At 41.9% G+C, this 23,176-nt stretch overlaps 1 protein-coding gene across 1 annotated transcript in view; it reads left to right on the top strand.

Annotated features, from left to right (window-relative positions):
• The window catches only part of LOC145359791 (uncharacterized), a 70,666-nt gene that overhangs the window by 33,424 nt on the left and 14,066 nt on the right, over nt 1-23,176 (top strand). The window contains exons 15-24 of the mRNA XM_080214569.1: nt 773-984; nt 3,385-3,547; nt 4,542-4,621; nt 6,420-6,580; nt 8,037-8,142; nt 9,683-9,855; nt 10,333-10,423; nt 13,543-13,689; nt 17,722-18,060; nt 21,956-22,095. Of these exons, the coding sequence (XP_080070695.1) occupies nt 773-984; nt 3,385-3,547; nt 4,542-4,621; nt 6,420-6,580; nt 8,037-8,142; nt 9,683-9,855; nt 10,333-10,423; nt 13,543-13,689; nt 17,722-18,060; nt 21,956-22,095 (1,612 nt within the window). The remainder of the gene's footprint in view (nt 1-772; nt 985-3,384; nt 3,548-4,541; nt 4,622-6,419; nt 6,581-8,036; nt 8,143-9,682; nt 9,856-10,332; nt 10,424-13,542; nt 13,690-17,721; nt 18,061-21,955; nt 22,096-23,176) is intronic.

The raw sequence follows: 23,176 nt of genomic DNA, 5'->3' as shown, positions 1-23,176 counted from the left end.
TCTTTTACTGACTTTTAACTCTTAACTGAACTTTAACTATTAACTATACATTATTTTTAATTGGACATTATTTTCAGTTAAATAATTAAAGTTAGATACTACCAAGTTTAGGAAAAACCTTAGCCAAAAAATGTCACCAATATAGAATCTATCTTTTCTCTGAAGCATTCTTCAGGGCACATGCCTCACAAAGGTTAGTCTCTATAGAGTTGCTGCTGGCAACAAAGGACTGCAGTGACTTTTATCCACAAATCCTCCACTTGCTTCCAGAAGATTCTCTCTCATCCAACCAACTGTGTAACCAGGTACCAATCATACAGTTCTAACATCCAATGAAATTACTTGCAAATAATGATGTTACGCTTACTGCACGTGACATGTACCCCACATAACGTCAATATAATTTGAGGCCACAATGACTGTTCATATGCAAACAACTTCCCTTATTAAGTCAACACAGGAAGTTTTAGATCACAGTTCCCAGACCAGGTCCCTGACCCAGAACAAATTTACAACATGCATCTGGTTTTAATTATAAGTTGACCAAAAATACCTGGTGGTGGTGTTGTCAGTGCAGGCTTGATAGGTTGAATGGCCTCCTGCATGATTCTATGATTCGCCTGTGCAGATGTAGCTATTATCCAGAATGCTGCTCAAAATCTGAAAGAAACTAGACAAAGAATCTACTGTCACCCGAATCCTGCTGAGTATCATTGCTGATTATTGTTGAATGGTCTTATGTATTGTACCCATTCTCTTTGCTTTACTTTAGGTTTGCACATGTTTTTGTGGAACCTGGGATATACATCTTTCTTGATAATGCTGAACCTGATCGAACACTAATAGTGAGTGTCAGTAAGTCTAATACAGATTGTGACTCGAAACTTTTGCTAGTCCAACCATCCTCTCCATTCCAGCTGGTAAAGCATGGAATTCTAAAACAGCAAAATCTCAATCTGGCACCCGACTGGGTCCTCATTATAGGTAAGAATTGGTTTTTGCATTATGACTGTGATAAAAGTGTATTAAAGTCTCTGATCAATATGGATATGGGGCAACTCGGACTAGCTTAGGGTTTTTTTTTAAAATGGGCAGTATGGACAAGTTGGGTCGAAGAGCCTTTTCCCATGCTGTAAACTTTTATGACTCTATGACTCATCTCTAGCATAAATGTTAGGATACTAGTGTCTGTGATGAAGAGAGAATGGCACTATTTTTATGATTTTTAAGTTTGTTTATTTATCAGTGTAACGAGTAGGTCTACATTAACACGGCAATGAAGTTACTGTGAAAATCCTCTAGTCGCCACACTCCAGCATCTGTTCAGGTGCACTGAGGGAGAATTTAACATAACCTAACCAGCATGTCTTTCAGACTGTGGGAGGAAGCTGGAGCACCTGGAGGAAACCCACACAGACGCAAGGAGAACGTGCAGACTCCATACAGAGAGTGACCCAAGCCAGGAACCGAACCCGGGTCCCTCATGCTATCAGACAGTAGCGCTAACCACTGAGCCACCATGCCACCCTTTACCCAACTTGGGGCTGAAACCTATGAGCCTGAGTTTATAAACTCCAGGTGCCATCAACTGAGCTAGCTGGGCATGAATGACTTATGAAAAAAGAACAGTGATCACGTGGTGTTGATGTTGCCACAAGAAAATTTTGACCGCAATTTCAATCCTAAGTAGAACTCAAAAATCCCATCTGTAATTGCTTAATAAAAATCAGCTACAGGCAGCCACCTCACTGACCCAAATGATGTGCTGGCAGTAGAGTTCAAATGTTAATAGGAAAGAGAGAAATCCTGTTCACCAATAGCTTTGACTATCAGGTCAACGGTTCTCAGGCTTCTATGTCCGCAGACCATTAGATGACATGAAAGACCCCTTGAACCTACGGTTCCCACCCACCCACTTACACTTGCCACCACAAAATAATTTTCTGAGTAAATGGGAACTTACATAAACCATAAATATTTATTGTTCTCTTTACTATAAATGCCGTAATTTGTGTGTTTGTAACTAAATATCTTAAGGAAATTAATTTATGCCAAAAACTATTGATATTTTCACATCATAAACATAAGTATTTGAAATATTTTGGTGTGTTATAACATCAAAATAATAACCTTCTTCTGAGAAACCGATGCTTGTATCAATCACAAACAAATCGACAGGAACAGATAAACCTTGTTTATGAAACACTATTGTCGTTGCTTGTGGTTATACTGGCTTATGTCATGTATCCTGGAGCTGACCTGATTCAGTGAGATCACGTGAGTGCTGAGGAGCGAGTTCTGGTTTGTTCTGTCTTGCAGCCTCAGCAATGATGTAGGTCAGTGACTTGCATTGTTGGACAAGTCCGTGGGCCATCTGGAGGATTCTTGTTGTCCACGGACCACACATTAAAAACAGAGAACATCTAAAATAGTCGTTCTCATTGAACTCCTTGCACACATTTTTCACACAGTGATCATTGGTCACAGTCTGAACAAAACAATCTATGCAAAACTAGTTTCTGACCTGGAGCTGAAGCCTGCATTTGATTCCTTAATCAACCTGAGAAATTTACACAAAGACAGAAAATGCTGGAAAATCTCAGCAGCTCTGACAGCATCTGTGGAGAGCCAAACTTTCAAGTCTGGATGACCCTTCATCAGAGCTGACTCTTTGGCATCTAGATTCGAAATGTTAACTCGATTTGTTCCCCACAGATGCTGTCAGACCAGCTGAGATTTTTCCAGCATTATCTGTTTTTGTTTCAGATTCCAGCATCCGCACTATTTGGCTTTTATCGGGATGAGAAATTTTCAAACAACTGCAATTGCCATCGGATAGTCATGAATATGACCTTAAAGGGGCAGGCCAGGCTAGAGGTTAAACAACACAACAATGCTCCCGATCACGAGTAAAGGCACAGGAGAGCTCCGAGGATATATTAAACCTTCGTCACGTGCACATTTTTGGGCTGAACATAAAAAGAACTTGGAAACGCATGGTGATGGCTGCTTCTGACTCTGCAAAGCAAACATTGGCATTCATACAGCCCCTTACAAAATCTATCAAGAATCAATTGGCTCCATTTAATCTCAAAATCTATTTACTCTCAATCTAACCTATTTACAGCTGTTGGAGCTTGTAGTCTTAAAGGGGCAGGCTACTGAGCCCAGAGCTACATACAGAAGTGTGGTAATATATTGTTACATGGCATATTGTACAATAATTAATATCTTCTAATTTTGTGCAAGAAATGTCATGGGATAGCTGCTCAGATTTTAAAAAGATATAACTGATGATTCTGTCTTCAATTGATTCAATTAAACATTTATGTTATTTCATGCTAATTTGAAACAGGAATGAATTCACTTTATTCTTTGCTTCAGGTACACTCTGCCTCCTTGCACTGATAACTGCACTGTTTACAATGGCTGCTCTGGTGTTGAAGCCGATTCAGTCAGTATTAAACCCCATGCAGAAGTGGAAACCAAAATGGCGCAGTTTGGGGGAACCTTATATCCCACCTGAGTATGTCATACGAAAGGACAGGTAAAGAAATATATCGGATAATTTTAACAAAGATATCTACTCGTTATCAAACTATTCCAGATGTTGCAGATGAAGTCCATGAAGATCTCACATCTGCAAAATGGTGCTATAGGGCTGAATCCTTAGACCTTACTGGGGATAACCAGGCTGGGCACAGAATATCCTCCTTCACAATGATGGCGAGGCTGCTCCTGCCATTTTTTTTAATTTAAAAAGTTAGAGGGCACCTCCATTTTGGGGCTCACTTACTTACCTGAGAAGTAACCCTGATAGATCTGCAGTGCTGGAAGGCCTCCTGCTGGTCCTCATGTTTTGCGAGCCCACTTGCTATCCTTCATTGGATGGCAAGCCATGATTTGGCCAGTTCAGGGAGAATCACAGTTAGAGGACTTGTTCCCCCACAGTGGGCTCCTGAGTCCCATTTGACCCTGACAGAGGGCTTCCAAATCCAGCAGGGAAAGTTCTGGCACATAGTCATTTGGTTTACAATTGAAAAGGATTATTTAGTGAGGAGATCTGGTGCCACAAATGAAATTTGCAAACTTATTTTGGAAATAGAAGAAATTCCCCTATTGTGGCAACTTTCAGATTTGTAAATGTGCTTGCTAAGGGACGATGCTGTTGTGGAGCATATTGTTCCAATGAATTATGTCTTCGAGTGGCTTTCACCTGCATCTCAGTCTATGTTCTGCCACAAAGGAAGGCAGCAAACAGAAGATAACACCTCCTGAAAGGAGGAAGGAAAATCAACTGGTGAGATGCCATGTGTCTGGTCAATTGCAGAAGGCATTGCCGGAGGCTTTGCAACACTTCACCCGCCCCATCCAAACCATCTCATGAAAGAGCCAAAAAGGAAATGGCAAAAACGAGTTGCACATAGCCAGACTGATGGTTTAATGTATAGTTAAGGTACAGATGTGTTGCAGTTTGTGTAGTCACTGTGACTGATGCTTTGGTTGAGGACAGTGAATAAGAATGCACTGTTTTTCTTTAGTTTGGATTTTTATGATGCCCTTGGACCTCGAGGTATTGGAGAAGGAGCAGAAGCAGAAGATGAGTCGGCCCTGGTAGCAGGTAGGGTGAACTCTGCTCTTCTCCATTGCACCCTTGATGCTGAATTAGTATATTTCCTCTCATATAAATATTCCATATTTCAGACTTTTTGGAGTGATCTATTTTGCTAATTTATTAAGTGTCTTGTAAACTTAGCAACATTTCTCTCATTTATTTATGGAAACATTTCCATAAAAGTGATGTCCTTCCCATAGCAGGGCCTAGATTAAACATTAAGCTGAAGGCTGTGATAAACCCTGAAATGTGCATGGGAAATCACTGAATGACTTCCCTATAGGACTCGATGAATACGAGCTCGCTGGGGATTGGTAATTAACTCACCAGGGGGAGCTCATATACTGAGCCCTGTATAAAGCAGGCACCTGAGTGAGTCTATTATTGTTTGCGCTGGTTGAGACCGGCTTGTGTTCCCCCCAAGCTTGTTGTATTTGCTTTATTTTGTGCAATAAAGCACTGTTCCTTTGCAGCTGACTCCAGGAGCTATTATAAAGCCCCACTTTAGGGCTTTGGCACAATATATAGGCCAATACTTATAGTCCAGTACTCAGGAACTACTGCAATGCCAGAGAGCCATATCTCCAATGAGACAATAAACAGAAGATCCATCTCCTGTCAGCTGATTACAGATGAATTTTATGGCACTTTTTCAGATAGAAGGGAGTTCTTCTTATATTCCAACAGCACAAAGTAGATAAACGAACCTCGGGTACAAGCTGACTACTCTAGTCACAGGCGACACGGTAGCACAGTGGTTAGTAGTCCTGCTTCACAGTTCCAGGGACCTGGGTTCGATTCCTGGCTTGGGTCACTGTCTGTGTGGAGTCTGCACATTCTCCTCATGCCTATGTGAGTTTCCTTCGGGTGCTCTGGTTTCCTCCCACGGTCCAAAGATTAGGTTGGGTTGATTGGCCATGCTAAAAATTGTCCTTAGTGTCCTGAGATACATAGGTTAGAGGGATTAATGGGTAAATATGTAGGGACATGGGGGTAGGGCCTGGGTGGGATTGTGGTCGGTACAGACTCAATGGGCCAAATGGGCCTCCTTCTGTACTGTAGTGTTTCTATGATTCTATTCAACCACATAACAGCAGTAACTACATTTTAATGGAAGGCAGGGTAGCACAGTGGTTAGCACTGCTGCCTCACTGTGCCAGGGACTCAGGTTCAATTCTGGCCTTGGGTGACTGTCTGTTCGGAGTTTGCACATTCTCCTTGTGGGTTTCCTCCCACAGATCAAAGATGTGCAAGTTAGATGGATTGGCCATACTAAATTGCCCCTAAGGAATGTAGATTAGATGGATTAATCCATCTAATGGATTAATTAGATGCGGGGGGGGGGGGGGGGGGGGGGCAGTGCTCGAAGAGCTAAATTGCCTACTCCTGTCCCTATTTCTTATTTTCTATTTCTTATTAACCATGGTAAACGTGTGGGGTTGTAGGGAAAGGACAGGGAAGAGGGCCTGGGTAAAATACTCTGAGAAACGGCCAGTCCAAACTTGATGGGCATAACGGCCTTCTGCACTATGAGTATTCTATGATTCTGATCCTATTGAGGGGATGCTGAAAGGCAGTATATAAAATATATGTTTTTTGTTTCATCCTTCCTCGCGTGCCCTAATTCATTTTTTAAAAATTCTTGGCCATCTTTATGAAATGTCAGGATTTAGAGTCAGCCCTCATTAAATTGCCATCTAGGGGTAGATGCTCACAGAGAATAAAAGGAACAGTGAATTATCTGGTTAGATAAATATATTCAACGACACCCAAGATCACCTAATCTTTTCTTATGTACCATCAGGCAAAAGACAAACAGAGACCGAACTGGAGGATTTTAGTGTCCGCACTTTGTATGACAAACTGGAAGATCAGAACCTTCATCTTGCTTCCCAGCTCAGTAAACAAAAGAGTGATCTGCAGGCTTTTTATCGACACATCAGCCAACAGACCCAGGAGCTAAAGGTTTGAAATATAGAAGATGATACATCAGAGGGATTCAATTTCCAGTGTGATTTCTAAAAGTAGGATGCAATTTTGTTAAGATAATTATTTATGAAGTCCTGCACCAAATCAAAAAAGGGCTTTATTAAAAGAGTGCTCAACGTGATGCGATTCAGGGGGAGGCAGCAGCTTAGTGGTATTGTCGCTGGACTAATAATACCCAAGTCATATTTTGGGACGCGAAGTTCGAATCAGGGGGAGGCAATGGCCTCGTGGTATTTCTCTTGACTATTAATCCAGAAACACAGCCAATATTCTGGAGACCCAAGTTCGAATCCTACCACAGCAGATGGTGGAATTTGAATTCAACAAAAAATATCTGGAATTACGATCTATTGATGACAATGGAACCATTGTCGATTGTCAGAAAAACCCTTCTGGTTCACTGTCCTTTAGGGAAGGAAATCTCTTATCCTTACCTGGTCTGGTCTACATGTGACTCCAAACCCACAGCAATGTGGTTGACTTTTAGTGGCCCTCAGGCAATTAGGAATGGGCAATAAATGGTGGCCAGCCAGTCACACTCACGTTCAATGAATGAATAAAGAAAAGAAAATCCCATCACAGCAGATGGTGAAATTTGAATGTAATAAAAATCTGGAGGTCTAATGATGACCATAAAACCATTATTGTAATAACTCACATGGTTCCTTTAGGGAAGGAAATCTGTTGACCTTACCTGGTCTGGCCTACATGTGACTCCAGAGCAACATCAATGTGGCTGACTCTCAAGTTCCCTCAGGGATGGACTGGTCCAGCCTGTGACACCCATATTCCAAGAATTAATAATAACAAAAAATGATTACACAAATTTAGAGTTGATGGAGATAGTTGTCTCTTTGACAGCCCACCCCAAATTATTCCTGCAGTACTTTACACCCACACTGTCCAGCGTATCTAAAACAGTCCAAATAAAAGGCTCATCAACAACACCAATTTTTTTTTAAAAAAGGCAGAAGAGGTGACCACGAGAGTGCAGCTATGAATGTCACTATTCCAGCAGTTATGGCGTTAATGGTGTGTCTGTGTCTTCACCATGACAGCAGAACAGAAAATACAAATTCTGTCACCAATGCTGGAATCTTGATGTCCTGAAAGTTGCAACTACCCACTGGCAGTGTAGGATTCTGGAAGAACCTCCGTATTTCTCAAATCAGAACAAGACACTCTCATGTCTATTGCCCTGTTGAGCAGCTGATCTGAACACCAACTCCATGTTCCCACCTTAGATCCGTATTCTTTTGATACACTTACCTAACAAAAATCTTAAAGGTTTTAATTGAATCCCAGTTTTCAAATAATTTTATGGAGACGGTTGTGAATTTTTACTACTGTTTGTGGGACACAACGCTTCCTGGTTTTACTCCTGTGAAAGGTTTCAATCAACTGGGTTTGATTTTGAGTTTTTTTAATTTAGGAAATGTTGGAATGTTTAAATCCTTATGAACTCCAAAACAAGGAAGGAAAATGGATAATGATAGAGGAGCCGGAAATCGTGACCGGATCACAGGCTGAAGCTCCAGGTATAATGAGGATAGATAGAGTTGGCAGCAGCACTTCCTTCCAAGAGAGGAGCCTACTGATATAGAGTAGGGAAGATGCTCATCACATTCATTCCTGACTCAAGTGCTGCACAAAATACATTGGCCCCTAATTTCCTGGCTCCCCAGTGTCAGAATTCAGGTTACCCCAAAGATATGCTTTTGGAAGTTGCCTGGTAAGGGTTTCCGCGGCAACTGTCCTAAAGCTATAACTTCCCCTGAACTCTGTGCTCTGCGCTGGGAACAATCTGACAAAGCGATTTAAATCATTTAACTTTGGTTGTTTCTGCCAATCGTTACTCTAAAAGAGTTAGAAGAAACTAAAGCACTTCTGACTTCAGAGTAACTATTTTAAATACCGGACTTGTCCCCGCATGGATCACTCCCCATAATTCTGACCCCCCACCTCCCCCATCTCATCACTAATCAGCCCAACTCCACACCCCCACTCCTATCATGGGAATCCCCTCCATTGGAAACACCCCACCCAACTATAAGTCACAACCATCATGATCTGACCCCAAACAGCCTCCCTAATGTTTGACACCCCCACCACCCCACTGATACTCAACGCACAGACAGACACACCCAATCCACTCCCCAGTGTCTCAGCTCCCTATTCCCTGATGCCTGACCCTCCCCCACTCAACACCATGACTTCTGACACCCCACCCACCTCCCCCCCCCTTCCAATGTCACACCCTTCCACCCAAAGCCTGATGTCTGATTTCCCCAAAGCTTCAAACCTCCCACATTCAATCCCTCCAACACCCCATCCTTCTGCCCACCCGACAATGTGCGACCCCACCCCTGATGTCTGAATACCTCACCCATTCCCCCTGATGTCAGCCCCCCCACCCACCCGGTTAAGGATCAAATATATCGACACAACTCCACACATAAACACACAACTGTTCTTTCACTGCAGTCAGCTGGTCATCTACAGAATGTCCAGAGGTCCAATTGTCCCCAACAATAAAATGAGACCATAATAACAAGTGCCATGGGAGCGACAAGGAACATCACCCAGAAATACAGCCCATGACAATGCACATGCATGCTATTAATAGACATGCACAATTTAAAGATTATGCAGTGTAGGTGCAGAGACTGACTAGTAGGCAAATGCTTGTTGATGCATGAGAACAACCAGTGTGTACTGACTAACCTGGGTAATTCACACTTACACATGATTGTAAATGTGAGAGTGTCTTCTGTTCATGAGCAAAAGGGGATGTTTGGATCCTTTGGTTATGAAAATGGGGATGATTGCATTTTTGAACTACATGTCCTATCTGGCTTGCTACAGTCATCTGCCATAAAGCAATTTCTCTGAGTGACAAATTTACTTCCATTCAATAAAGATCTAGAATGAGAAAGTGCTGCTGTGTTTGAATGAGAAATGGTTTCTCGGAAAGTGCCAAACCCTTTTGTATAATCCGCAGCAAGCAATCTTACAGTGCAATTCTGCTTTTGGCTGAAGTTATGATGAACAGTTCTAATTTTCTTTTTTTCTATTTAGGAGACCAATCTAACCAGCATCTTGAGGAACTTTTTAACAATCTACTTGCCTTGGTTCATAAAATCGACTCTGGACAAATCACCATCTCCCAAGAAATGATTGCAAAAGCACAGCAACTGTATAGGTTTCCAGATGGATTGACCAAGTCAGCTCAAGATAACACGGAACCAGAGGTAAGAAGATGCAACTTTTGTTTTTGAACTAGAAATCCACACATAAATAATATCATCAATTTTATGGCTTATTATATTCAATAATAAGATCTTTCTGCAGTCAGCAGACCCTTTTAGTAGACGTCTCGGGGATCTCCCAAATATGCTACTAACAAGGCAACACTTACAGCAGCAGAACGCCACAGAACAAGCCAGACTAATTCATGGAGAGAGGAAGACAGCAGAGTGTCTTCCTGATCATTGCATCAGGCTGATAATTGCAACTGTTGAACATTTAAAACATTTTCACTAGGTGCTTCCTGAAAAAATAAATTATCCACATACAATCAAGCTTTTATCAACTGTCATCCTCCCTTGCTTGATGGCCAGTTCAGAAGGTCGAACTACTCAAATAATAAGTGGTAAAGTGCTATGCGTAATCCTCTATCACACAAAACAAATTAAGTTCTCTTTGTTTCAATGCTTTTTTTTTGGTAGGAAATGAATCCCCTGGAAAAACCTCCCTCTGGTGGTGCAGAAATATTGGGTAATATTGAAGAGCAAAGGACAATCATATCTTTAGCCAAAGGTGAGCCTGAAAACACATTCACTGTTATTAGAGGGGCAATCGGACAGCTATATAACATGCACAGTTAAACATGAGAGTCAGTAAGTTTCTGTCAGAGTTGCCCTGGGCAGGGTCTGATGACAATCTGGCAGCTATTTTATCTGGTGGCATTCCCACAGATTATCAGATTTACTGAAATTACTTTTCTCAAACTTCCATGGGAGGGATTTGAATACACGCTGGGTGAAATCTTACAAAAAATGACATGGTTCCAGTGAGGAAAAACAATATGCTTCTCTCCAACAAACAGACTGGTTTTCTCTCCAGGTCTTACCCCACACTGTCACAAAAAAAGCAACTGGGCGAGTTTCACACTGTCATGTTGAGGGCTGGGGCCTAAATACACAGCAAAGCCTGACTGCGCCGAGATCAGGGCGCCATTTTTGAAGGGTTCCCCAATCAAACTAAACAATGAGCTCCCACTACCTCATCATGGAGGTTTTGAGGGCCTCCCCTCAACCCCAGCTTTCCCCACGAACATTGGATTACTTGCCCCCCTCCCCCCAAATCAGTACCCCAGTAGTCAGTACCGGCAACACCCACTTCAAACATCAGACCCCTTCCCCAACCCCCTACCCAAATAGCCATCACTAGCATCCCCAGCTCCAATGTCTACTCCCAATCATCACCATAAATAGGTGAATCTCCACCCCATTAAGATCCCACTAGAGTCCACCTTTTGGCCATTGTCCTCTGATACATGCCTGGCTATGTCCCTTTCCCTCAATGGCTGCACTTACCTCTTGCACCCCCAGGGGAATCCTCGTGACAAGTTCACGTCTGGGTGACAGGCAGTGGAATTGAGGCTTTAATCATACGTAAATGTGTCAAAATGACTAAATTGGATCCCTGTCAATTACTTAGCGAAGGGGGGTAAAAATCCAAAATAACGATCTCACAGGCAGGATTCACAATTTCCTGATTTCCTTGGATTTAAGCCTCTGCTGACATTCCCGCGGACGGTGAATGTGAGCTCAAGATAGACACACTAGTGGCAATCAGTTCTTGCTTAGTATCATTATCCCTAACAGACATCAGTAATTAATTCATGATGTAGGGATGCTGGTGTTGGACTGGGGTGGACAAGATGAGAGCTCACATGACACCAGATTATAACCCAGCAAGTTTACTTGAAATCACAAGCTTTTGGAGCACTGCTCCTTCATCAGGTTGATTGGCCATGCTAAAATTGTTCCTTAGTGTCCTGAAATGCATGGGTTCGAAGAATTAGCGGGTAAATATGTAGGGATATTGGGGCAGGGCCTGGGTAGGATTGTGGTCGGTGCAGACTCGTTGGGCCAAATGGCCTCTTTCTATGATTCTACGATTCTAAGTCTTAACCGGATGAAGAAGTAGCGCTCTGAAAGCTTGAAAGATTTCAAATAAACCTGAGTAATTAATTCAAGAGAAGGATGAAATGCATTGAACCATGTGTAAGGAAAGAGTTGAGAGTTGATATGTGCATATCAGAACAAGCTGCTAATTACAGGAATATAGCAAGTGGCACATTTCCCCTCATTTGCACCCTTAACGATTTCTCTTCATTCTCTGTGGGTGGATTCCCCGTTGCAAGCTGAACCCACTAGTAGTTTTCCCAACATATTCAAATGGTTCTTCTCACTGCACAGTGGCACATTGGTTAGCATTGCTGCCTCACAGCACCAGGGACCCGGGTTCGATTCCCAGCTTGGGTCACCGTCTGTGCGCAGTCTGCACGTTCTCCCCATGCCTGTGTGGGTTTCCTTCCACAGTCCAAAAGACATGACATAGGCGGATTGGCTGTGCTAAATTCTCCCTCAGTGTACCCAAACAGGCGCTGGAATGTGGCTACTAGGGGATTTTCACAGTAACTTCATTGCAGTGTTAATGTAAGCCTACTTGTGACATTAATAAATAAACTTTAAACTTCGTCCTGAGATATTTGATGGAATCAGATGAAAATCTTTCCCTGATAAAGCTTTGGAATTGCAATGGCCCAGAAGGAATATCAATCCTTTTATGTCAGCTCATTTTCCCCTTCATTTGAAATATCTTCCATAATGCCTTTTGAAACAAGGACTTAGGTTTATATAGCACCTTTAAATATAATAAAATATCACAAGGTACTCAATATCAACAATATTGGAAAGATTAACTCAACATTTATTGACGGAATCGGTACTCACCCTTAGCAACAAATTGGCCAATATGCATTTCACTTGGCACCTAAACCAGACTGTAAACTCTGATTATATCTACTCTTGCTTCTAATCTATACAATGCTTTAGATTAGTGAAATGTTACAAGTTTAGTGGGTGTTGCTAGTTGCAGTGCAGAATGCTTGTGCTCCAGTACGTTCAACAATTAAGTTGTCGACTCAATTTATATTCTTCAGTTGACCAACATAACAAATTCCAAACACTGTCATGGCAGAGGTCAAGGCGAGAGTTAGAGACGGGAAGGCATAGGCCACGTCTTCAATCTCTTCATAATTTGTTGTATTATTGATCTGAGGAGAAAACAGGTGGAATAGGGGGAGGTGGCAGGATCTATATTTAAGATATGATTCTTCAGTTCCAGATTCTTCCCCTAATCCCACACTAATTGGATGGAAGGGCAACAATTCCTTGACTATTCTGTTCCTTGCTTGGTCACACTATCTGCAACCCCCACGACTTGCCTGGGCTTGCAAAAATCTCACTAACTGCCCTGGCTGGAGACAACACACATCTCCTTAACCTGTGTTTAACCCTCTTTCCACTCACATTTAAGACTTCATTACCTGTAAAGACTCGCATTCCAACCATTATCTTGTAAAGTGAGTTTATGTCTTTATATGCCCTGTTTGTGAACAGAACTCCTACTTACTTGATGAAGGGGCAGCGCTCTGAAAGCTTGTGGCTTGTGCTACCAAATAAACCTGTTGGACTTTAACCTGGCATTGTGAGACTTCTTACTTTGAACACCCAAAGGGTGTAGCTAAATAAAGGGGATGACATATCCAAATTCAGATTGCAGGCAGTGCAAATTGTACATTAAGTTTAGGTAGGTTGCAAACTAATCCAAAGCCACTCTATTTACAAATTGTTCTCCTTCGGCAGATGAGCTGTCAATGTCTGATTCATTCACTGTGTTGACACTGCCTGGTGATGAAGATATATCTGAAATTCTGCTTTCCTCTCCACTGCTAAAAAAACTGGAAGACCTTAAACAAACGTTGTTGAAAAATCACCATGGAAACAAAACAGGTAGGGATGAGAGCTGGTAAAACACAAGCTAATCATTATTTTCTGCTCCTAAAATAGCCAAGTGATATTTTATTGGATTGATACCAGCTATTATGCGCGGAGTAACGTTATTAATTTTTTTAAAAAATGGTTGGTTTAATTGCATCAAAGCCTGCTTACTTCTCTTGGCCCACCTTGTCAAGTGTATTGTGGGCTTTGTTTTCATGTGTAAGCTGTATCTGATTTGTGACTGGTTCTAACTTCCTGGTAGGCCTCAGCCTATGCACAGATCTGACACTGGTGTCGGGGTTTTTCTGAATAAAGTTGCCTGTTTTAAAGTGGGGTTGAGGCAGTCTGGCAATGGAAATGGGGCATGGAGCTCTCCCCACCACCACCCCACCCCCCCAACTCCAAATCGAATCATGGCCAGCAAAACCTCCCTCCCTGATCAGGCCGTTGGATACTCTCCCCAAAACACCAGAATTAAGGAAAGTGGGCAGGGGGTAATGTAGCCAAGTTGACCAACCCCCCACTCTTTTATTTCCCTCTGTTTATGAATAATTTGGACTGGAATGTCCACACGTAGAAAGTGAAGAAGGCATTAAGATTTTTTTCCCTGAAACAGTCCAAGCACTATTTTACTGTGGAACTCAAGTCATAATTACTGGATTGCTAATTCAATATCACAATACCCGAGTTAATCAGGGATTCTAGTCCTGCACCTAACTGTTTGATTCTTAATGTTCTCAGGGCAACTAGGATTGGGCAATAACTAACAACCATGAGTAAGCATGGTGTGCAAATCTTGAACTGGTGATATGCCAAGAAATATAGAAGTCCATCTGATCTTATTGGCTGGGCCTAATTGTCAGTATGTCTCACAGAGCTGTTCTGAGTCTTGTATGGTTGAATATTAGCTGTTTGTTGGCATCATGTAACTACGTACATTTATACAGGGTATAAGCTAATTCCATGCTTGCTTTTGCACTGGTCTCTGTCTAGTCCACAACTGTACCTGAAGAGTCCTCGTTGGTTTTAGTGGAATCATTGCACTGGCATTGCTGGACTCTATCCGTCCATTTGTTGCCTTAATAGCCGGACAGTTAGGTTGTGCTTGGCTTGATTTTGCTCTCTAAAGTGGATCAGTCCTGATGGCAGATTTCAGAAGGTCTAACTATTTGAATGGCCCTTTCTAGAGTCAGACTTCCTGAACTGTTGTAATCCTGAAAGGGCATCGTCAGTCACTCCAGTAACAATTCTGTGTCTATGAATTCCAACTTAAGGTCACTGTAGTCACAGCCTTCAGCCAATTTTTTATAATTTTTTTACAAATACAGATAGGAAATAAACAATAAATAGCAGAACCCTTAAGAGTATTGCTAGGCAGAGGGATCTAGGTGTACAGGTACACAGGTCACTTAAAGTGACAACGCGGGTGGAGGAGGTAGTCAAGAAAGCATAGGGCATGCTTGCCTTCATCAGCCGGGGCATTGACTTTAAAAATTAGCAAGTTGTTTTGCAGCTTTATGGAGCCTTAGTTAGGCCGCTCTTGGAAGATAGCCTTCAATTCTGGTTGCCACACTAGTAGAAAGATGTGGAGGCTTCGGCGAGGGTACAGAAAAGATTTACCAGATGCTGCCTAGTTTGCAGGGCATTAGCTATGAGGAGAGGTTGGAGAAACTTGGTTTGTTCTCACTGGAGCGACGCAGGTTGAGGGGGCGACCTGATAGAAATCTATAAGATTATGTGGGACATGGACAGAGTAGATAGAAGCTTTTTCCTAGGACGGAAGAGTCGATTACTAGGTGGCATAGGTTTAAGGTGCAAGGGGCAAGTTTAAGGAGATGTACGAGGCAAGCTTTTTTACACAGAGGATGGTGGGCGCCTGGAACTCGTTGTCGGGGGAGGTAGTAGAAGCACTTATGATAGTGAGTTTTAAGGTGCGTCTGGACAAATACATGAATAAGATGAGAATAGAAGGGTATGGTCCTAGAAGGGTAGGGGCTTTTAGTTCAGTTGGGTAACATGGTCAGTGCAGGTTTGGAGGGCCAAAGGGCCTGTTCCTGTGCTGTAATTTTCTTCCTCTTTTGAAAGAGCCAATCAGTTCTCCAGATTGCTGGGCATGTTTGTTGAAATTCATCCACGCTGAATTGTTGCTGCCGCTTCAATTAAAGTATGTATTGCATAATTTTTGAACTTCATCAGATTTAGCTGAGGACTAATTTATTCCTTGCCTCGCAGTGATGTCATCAGCTATCAGTCCTACTGAATAAAGAAATGTATTTACTTGTTCAGCTTCAGTTTTTTACCCATCCTGAAGCTATTATGCATTGTTAGAGTTTTTTCTGCGAAAGTCCTCAATTTTGTGTATAGTCTGACTGTGTATAGCCCAGATTGGCCCAGTAATGTTGATTTGTTGACCATAGTTACTTTAAAGTCTGGGTAAGTATAGCTTTAAATGAAACAAAGAGACCATTTCGTCAAAGTTTTTAGTCTTTCACTCATTGATACAATTCCAATCCCAAATTTAAAGGGAAAACCAATTTATATTGTACGAGAGAGTACTGACTGATTTTGTCAAGTGAACTCTGGTAGAGATGTTGCCATGGAGAATGCCCCAGTTGATGGTGACTGACAGTTAACTGCCAAGCATTGCTTAAAATTTAAACCAGGCAACTTGACTCTGGTCAAAACATTGTTCTGAGGAACGAAGCAGCGAATGGCTGTCACATATTTTGTTTCGCTGGAACAGGTACAATGTGTGTACGTGTTATTTATGTCTGCAAAGGACAGGACTCTGTGTTTTTATATATGTAACCTTCAGTAAATGCAAAAGCGCTACACTGCGAGCCCAACTGACAATCTTAAACTGGTCGTCAGCATTATTCTTAGCACGCTGAGAATTATTTAACACATGCTATCTAGGTAGGAATCACATCTGATATTGGACACTGTGTTTTAGGTTTAGCAACCAAGGGCTGGTTGAGTACAATCTGTATTGTGTCTCTTGCAAACAGCAGAAGGTACAAGCTGTTTGTTAAGATCCACCTGTCTTTGGAATGTACAGCCCACATACCGAGCATCACACTGCCACTGAAATTTAGATATCACGTTACTCATTTATGTCTTTTTGGTTTGACGGCCACATCCCATTAATGGAGAAGGCCACTTGTGTTGCTGTTATAGCAGCACCAAACAGCTAGCTTCAATTGTTGCTCAGGTTTTTGAGATACTTCACACTTCCAGGCTAATCTGAGGCGGATTGGATACTTTTCAAAGGCTGAAATTGACAGCCTTAGCATCACTCAAGATTTTTCAATTTTAAAATGCAAAATGATCCGATCCGGGTCGCCATCATCCTGCCTTTGGTGCATCCTATTTCAGCATCAAGCTTGCATGGTGAGCAATGGCTCTGATCTTATTTATGAAGTTGCTAATAAGGCGAATAGTATAGTTTGTGGAACTTAAAAATCCCACAGCATATACTGACCAATGAGAGTAGGCTTGCAGTAGACCATGCTGGAACCCTTCCTCCCGGAAGATTTCTCAACCGATATGTCAAGAAAAAAATGTATATTTGACTGCTCCTCTTCAAAGATGAATTTGAATGCAGCATGGAGCCCATTAAGGTACATAAGGAAGTAATTACACACAACAAAAAAGTCTCTCAAATATAGCAAATGCATCATCCATATGTTGGAAATAGGCAAGGGATAGGAGATTAGGTCTAATCCTGTCCAAGACAAGTTTTTCATGGAATCGAACAAGGGTGTTTGAGAGAACTGGGCCTATAGGAGATCCCTTGGCAATACTATCCATTTGGGCACACACGGGGTGCAGTTTTGGGGGTGTTGATCAGACAAGGATATCTGTGCAATTGCAATGTGCTGGTGAGGATCACATAGCCAGCTAGAGAGGTGGGGTCTATAGACACTGGCAACGCCAGGATCCTGCGATGTGGGTGCCTTTTTTAAGGAAAAGAAAATGAACATGTGTCATGTTTCTTTTGCCCAGTAATCATTTAACATTCTTAATGGTGTGTTTTCTTTATAGAAAGCTGCGCTGTTAATCAATTGGATCCAATTCCTCTGAGTGACCAAAGCCTCAATCCAGTTGACCTGGGCAGCCTGTCCCCACACCATTTTATGGTCTACAGATTTGGGTGTTACATCACTCGCCTACTCTGCAGCAGCTGTGGTCACTCTCCTCTTACCCTCCTGCTGGCTGATAGTGTCCCCACTGAAGTAAGGATCTGCTGCCAGAACAGTGTGTACAAGAACAGGTTTTACTATGATACCAACAACAGGATATTGTACATTAGGTCCACTTGGCTCGACAACATAGGAGGGTTTATCGTCAGCATTCTCCACACAATGGCACATATTAAAACCGGTAGGTGAACTAACTAGTGCAATTGTCAGCGTTTTGTTGCTATACCTTCATCAGTATAGCTGGTCTTAAGCATCTAGGTAGGAAGAGCATTTGGAGTGCTATTTAAAGTGTCTCATAGTTAAGGTTCATACTGTAGCCTCAGCCTAACTGCTACATCATACACACTTCTCCACTATGGCCTGGATTTTGTGGTCAGCCACTGATTTCGCCACTTACTACACCAGAACAGTCACACTCACAAAGCCGGGTGGCTGGGGTGAGACTATTAACGTCTGGCTGCGCCAAGGCCAGCCACAGAATGAATTTGTGAAACGGATCCCCCTTACAAGTCTTCCGCGAACCAATTAAGAAGTCATATAATTATCAATAGAGGATCTGTATGTGACTTTTTAAAAAGTCACTTCAACCTTGTTCTGTAAGGCATTCCCCAGCCGGTCTTTCTGTTACCTCCCAAATCTGACGCTGGGAGGCCAGAATTACAACCCGATATTTCCTGAAAAAAAATTGAACGATATTTATAAAACTACTTTAAAAACATGTCTCCAGTAAAATCTTCCATTGGTGTCTTATTTGCATCAAGCATTTCTCAAGCATAACATGATCCCAAGTCAAAACTGGCATGGCACTCTTCCCACTTCCACTAATAAGAACTCTTTGTTCTCGATTTTAATTGTCAGTTGCTGTCCCCACTCAGAACAGTTCAAATATGAGATTATTTTGCATATGAGTGTGATGGTTCTGAAGTGCTCAAATAAATAACATTCATAAGAAGCAAAAAAAAAGTCTAGTCTGCATGAGAGTCTATTTTTCTTTATTGAAGGTACAAGTTATATTAATGAGCCAATATTGACACCAAAATGGGATGTATTTTCTATGTAAAGACTGTCCCTATGCAAAATTCATCAAGAATGGTGCATTATCCTTTGTGTGAATTACTGCTGAAGTTCGCAGTTCAGGACCTAATTGCGTGCAGTTCTGGCTGCCACAGAGGAACGTGGAAGCTTTGAAGAGAGTTCAAAGAAGGTTCACCAGGATGTTGCCTGATCTTGAGAATTGACTATGAGGAGAGGTTGAATAAACTAGGATTGTTTTCAGCGGAAAGACAGAGGCTGAAGGGGACCTGATAGCTGTCTACAAAATTATGAGAGGCATGGACAGGATGGATAGTCAGAGGCTTTTTCCCAGGGTGAAAATATCAATTACAAGTGTGAGGTTATGCACTTTGGAAAGAGGAATGGAGGCATTGACTAATTTCTAAATGGGAAAACGCCTAGGAAATCAGAAACACAAAGGGACTTGGGAATCATTGTTCAATATTTTCTTCAGGTTAATGTGCAGGTTCAGTCGGCAGTTAGAAAGGCAAATGCAATGTTAGCATTCATGTTGAAAGGGCGAGAATACAAGAGCAGGGATGTACTTCTGAGGCTGTTCAAGGCTCTGGTCAGACCCCATTTGGAGTATTGTGAGCAGCCTTGGGCCCCAAATCTAAGGAAGGATGCACTGGCCTTGGAAAGGGTCCAGAGGAGGTTCTCAAGAATGATCCCAGGAGTGAAGAGCTTGTCATATGAGGAACAATTGAGGAATCTGGGTCTGTACTCATTGAAGTTTAGAAGGATGAGGGGGGATCTTATTGAAACTTACAGGAAACTGCACAGCTTGAATAGAGTGGATGTGGAGAGAATGTTTCCATTCATAGGAAAAACTAGAGGGCACAACCTCAGGCTACAGGGACAATACTTTAAAACAGAGATGAGGAGGAATTTCTTCAGCCAGAGAGTGGTGAATCTATGGAACTCTTTGCTGCAGAAGGCTGTGGAGACCAGGTCATTGACTGTCTTTAAGATGGAGATAGGTTCTTGATTAATAAGGAGATCAAGAGTTGTGGGGAAAAGACAGGAGAATGGAGGATGAGGATAAAAAATCAGCCATGATTGAAGGGTGGAGCAGACTCAATGGATTGAGTGGCCTAATTCTGCTCCTATGTATTATTGTCTTATGGGCACAGGTTCATGTTGAGAGGGGAAATGATTAAGCGATATGAGCGGGGGTGTATTTCATGCAGAGAATGTTGGGTGCCTGGAATGCGCTGCCAGAGGAAGTGATGGAAGCAGACACCAGCAACATTTAAGAGCCATTTGGATGGTTACATGAATAGGGAGGGAATAGAGGGTTACAGACTGAGTAAGGGCAGAACGTATTGCATTTAATTTAGTTAGGGCATCATGATTGGCACAGGCTTGGAAGATCGAAGGACCTGTTCCTGTGCTGTATTTTTCTTAGCTCTTTGAAAGACGTGATACAAAATACCAACTAGAAGATATTCCAAATGAAAGGCAGTTTTAACAAGGGGAATCTTTAGAGTTTCAGGCTCACTTTTAAAGTATGTATTGATGCATGGAAATGCAATAAGGGAATTAAACAAGATATTAATGCCATGAAGTATTAGCCTTCCTCCTAATCAGAGGCAATCATGTAGGCTTGATTGTTTTGTGTGGAAAGGCAGAGTAAAGGGCGAGTACAGCTGAAATAAATAAAAGATGCATTAAGTAAGGAGGTAATGATTCAGTATTTTAAAGTATTTTGGGTTGCAAAGACTTGCAGATTGAAGGAGAAAGAGCTGACAGAAGTGCTAGGTCTGCAGTTTTGAGGCAAGCAGAACAAATGAGTTTAAGTAGAAAAGTGCACGATGCAGCATTATCCAGCAATCTAGAGCAAAGGGGCGGGTGTGTTTTGGAGTTAAATAAAGAAGAAAATTAATAAGAACACTAACTATATTGAGCATAAAGGTGAGACAGCCTGCAATGGAGGGAGTAGACATTTGGAGGGCAAGGATGAGCGACCTGTCAAATGATGATCTTTTCCTTAAATCCTGTCTGGAAATGTGGGAGATACTCCCCGGATAAAGGAACAACATTCACATCATGAACAGATTTATTTTTTTTTAACTGAGTTAAGAACTCTTAATGACGAAAGTCTGCTCAGCATAAAAGGGTACACCAAGCTCTGTCACAGCATCTTCAGCAATGGTAAAGGGTCTGGGAGTTCAACTTGAGATCAGTTTCAGTAGTAAGGACGACAATATAGGATGGATGTAGACACATCAACGTTAAGTGACAAGAAGGCTGGAATTCTCTGGCAGTTCCTGCTGCAGTAAATGGAGATTTGGCCAAGTGTCAAGTTCTCCGTCCTCACTTGCAACGACACTGGGGCGTGAATGGCCAGAGAATTCTGGCCAATATAGTTGAAAGATTAGAAGAAACTAGATTTTCATTGGCTCTTGAAGGGTATGGGGGAGGATCAAGACCGAGTTGCATTGTTGGAGGATCAGAGGTTGTGATGACGGAAAATGTGTAGTCTGAAGGAAGTTGATCAGAAGCAGAGCCCCCAATGCCCAACAGATGGGCCAACAATATAGGTCAACGATAGCATAGAGGGAATGCAGTAAAATGGCAGCATGGAAGGAGAAACTAGAGCTCTTGGAATTAGCTAATTGACCTAAGATTTTAGAGTGTTAGCACTGCATGAAAGTAAGTAATGCGGGAAATAAAACTATCATGTTCTGATCATTCACTGTGGTATAAGGCCATACTTAAGGTCTGGCAAATATGTTACAAGATTACAGGGTCTGAACACTCAATACACGTGACATACTTTAACTCACTATTTATAAAGGTAATTAGCAGGTCCATTAACATCTCAGATAAAGCAGTCGACATGTTAAGCATTCTTGAGTAATGACTGTAGATTCTATGGCATAATTGCAAATCCTGTATGTTAGCAGATAACAGTATAGACTCTATGATTGTGTTCCACTAGGTTTAAACTAGCATAAATGTGTTTTGCATATAACTGACAGAAGTGTACTTGTTTTCTTAAATTCTCTCTGTCTCTTCAGGAATCCAAATAAATGACAGTCACCCCATCTTCATCGAGGAGTTTGAGCGTGCAGTTGCCACCCTGGGTACCACTCTGTTCTTAATGTGTTGTGACACTGCTGCTCACGAGAAAGATGAGCGCGAAGATACTAAAATATTGGTAATGAAAGAATTGAATGCCTAGCCTGTAGCAATATGACCATTATAATCCTGAATTTGAAGAGGAAAGTCATTAAAGAATGATACTGCTGGTAGTTCTGTTAAGTATCTGAAATGGTTAAATTTACTGGGGAAAAGTTTCCATATTGGACACTGTCGACAAACAGGGAAGAAATTGGACTGTTTTCCAAGGAAAAGTTGTGGTTCAAGTTTTCGCCCAAACTTATTTGTATAATTGCAAATATAAAATCTTTCCTGCATGAGTATAATCAGGTATTATCATAGAACATATTTGTTTTCTTCTTTGCATTAAAAAAATATTCAAATACTGTGACAGAAGGGGAGAGAGATGGGAAAACTTCCCCATTTCTCACTTCACAGCTGACTGCAACATGATGTATTTTTAGAGTGCGTGCTCTGACTTTGGAGAACATGCATAAAGGGCTTTTTTTGTAAGTTTAAATCAAAAGAAAGGATAGACATTCATGTCTAAAACACCTGAAATGTAAATGCAACAAGCGGACACACACACACACACACACACACACACACACACACACACACACACACTCCCCCCCCCACCCCCCCATACTCCACACACACCCACTCCCCCCCACTCCCATGCACCCATTCCCCGCACACACACATTCTGCACACACACATTCCACACACACGCACCCACTCCCGCACGCGCACACACGTAAAGATCATTTTGAGAGGTGTAATTTGCATTTACATTATTAGATAGATAAAACAGAATGAGGTCACTCCTTAACAGCCATTAAAATGGTGACCATAAAGGTAGCAGGACTGAAGGATTCTCTCCTGGTTCCTTGAAGACAAATCGTGATTGAAAGATTATGACAATTCAGTAGTAAACAAAAATAAGATTTTCCAAGTAAAATAAATTAGCCGATGATCTTTGCCTGAGATGGTTTTCTTTTCCAGGCGTGATTCTTTCCCCTTGCAGTGATGTAATTGTGCATGCCATGTATCACTCAAACTTCTGTATGCCACCTTGTGGAATGCAGACTTCCTCATAGCATGAATGCAGGCCAATTTAATACTCTGAAAGCTCCATC

Source organism: Carcharhinus amblyrhynchos, chromosome 29, assembly GCF_965287045.1.
Source record: "Carcharhinus amblyrhynchos chromosome 29, sCarAmb.v2.hapA, whole genome shotgun sequence".
Classification (NCBI taxonomy): Eukaryota; Metazoa; Chordata; class Chondrichthyes; order Carcharhiniformes; family Carcharhinidae; genus Carcharhinus; species Carcharhinus amblyrhynchos.
Note: the sequence above shows the minus strand (reverse complement) of the source record. Positions and strands in the feature narration are given on the sequence as shown.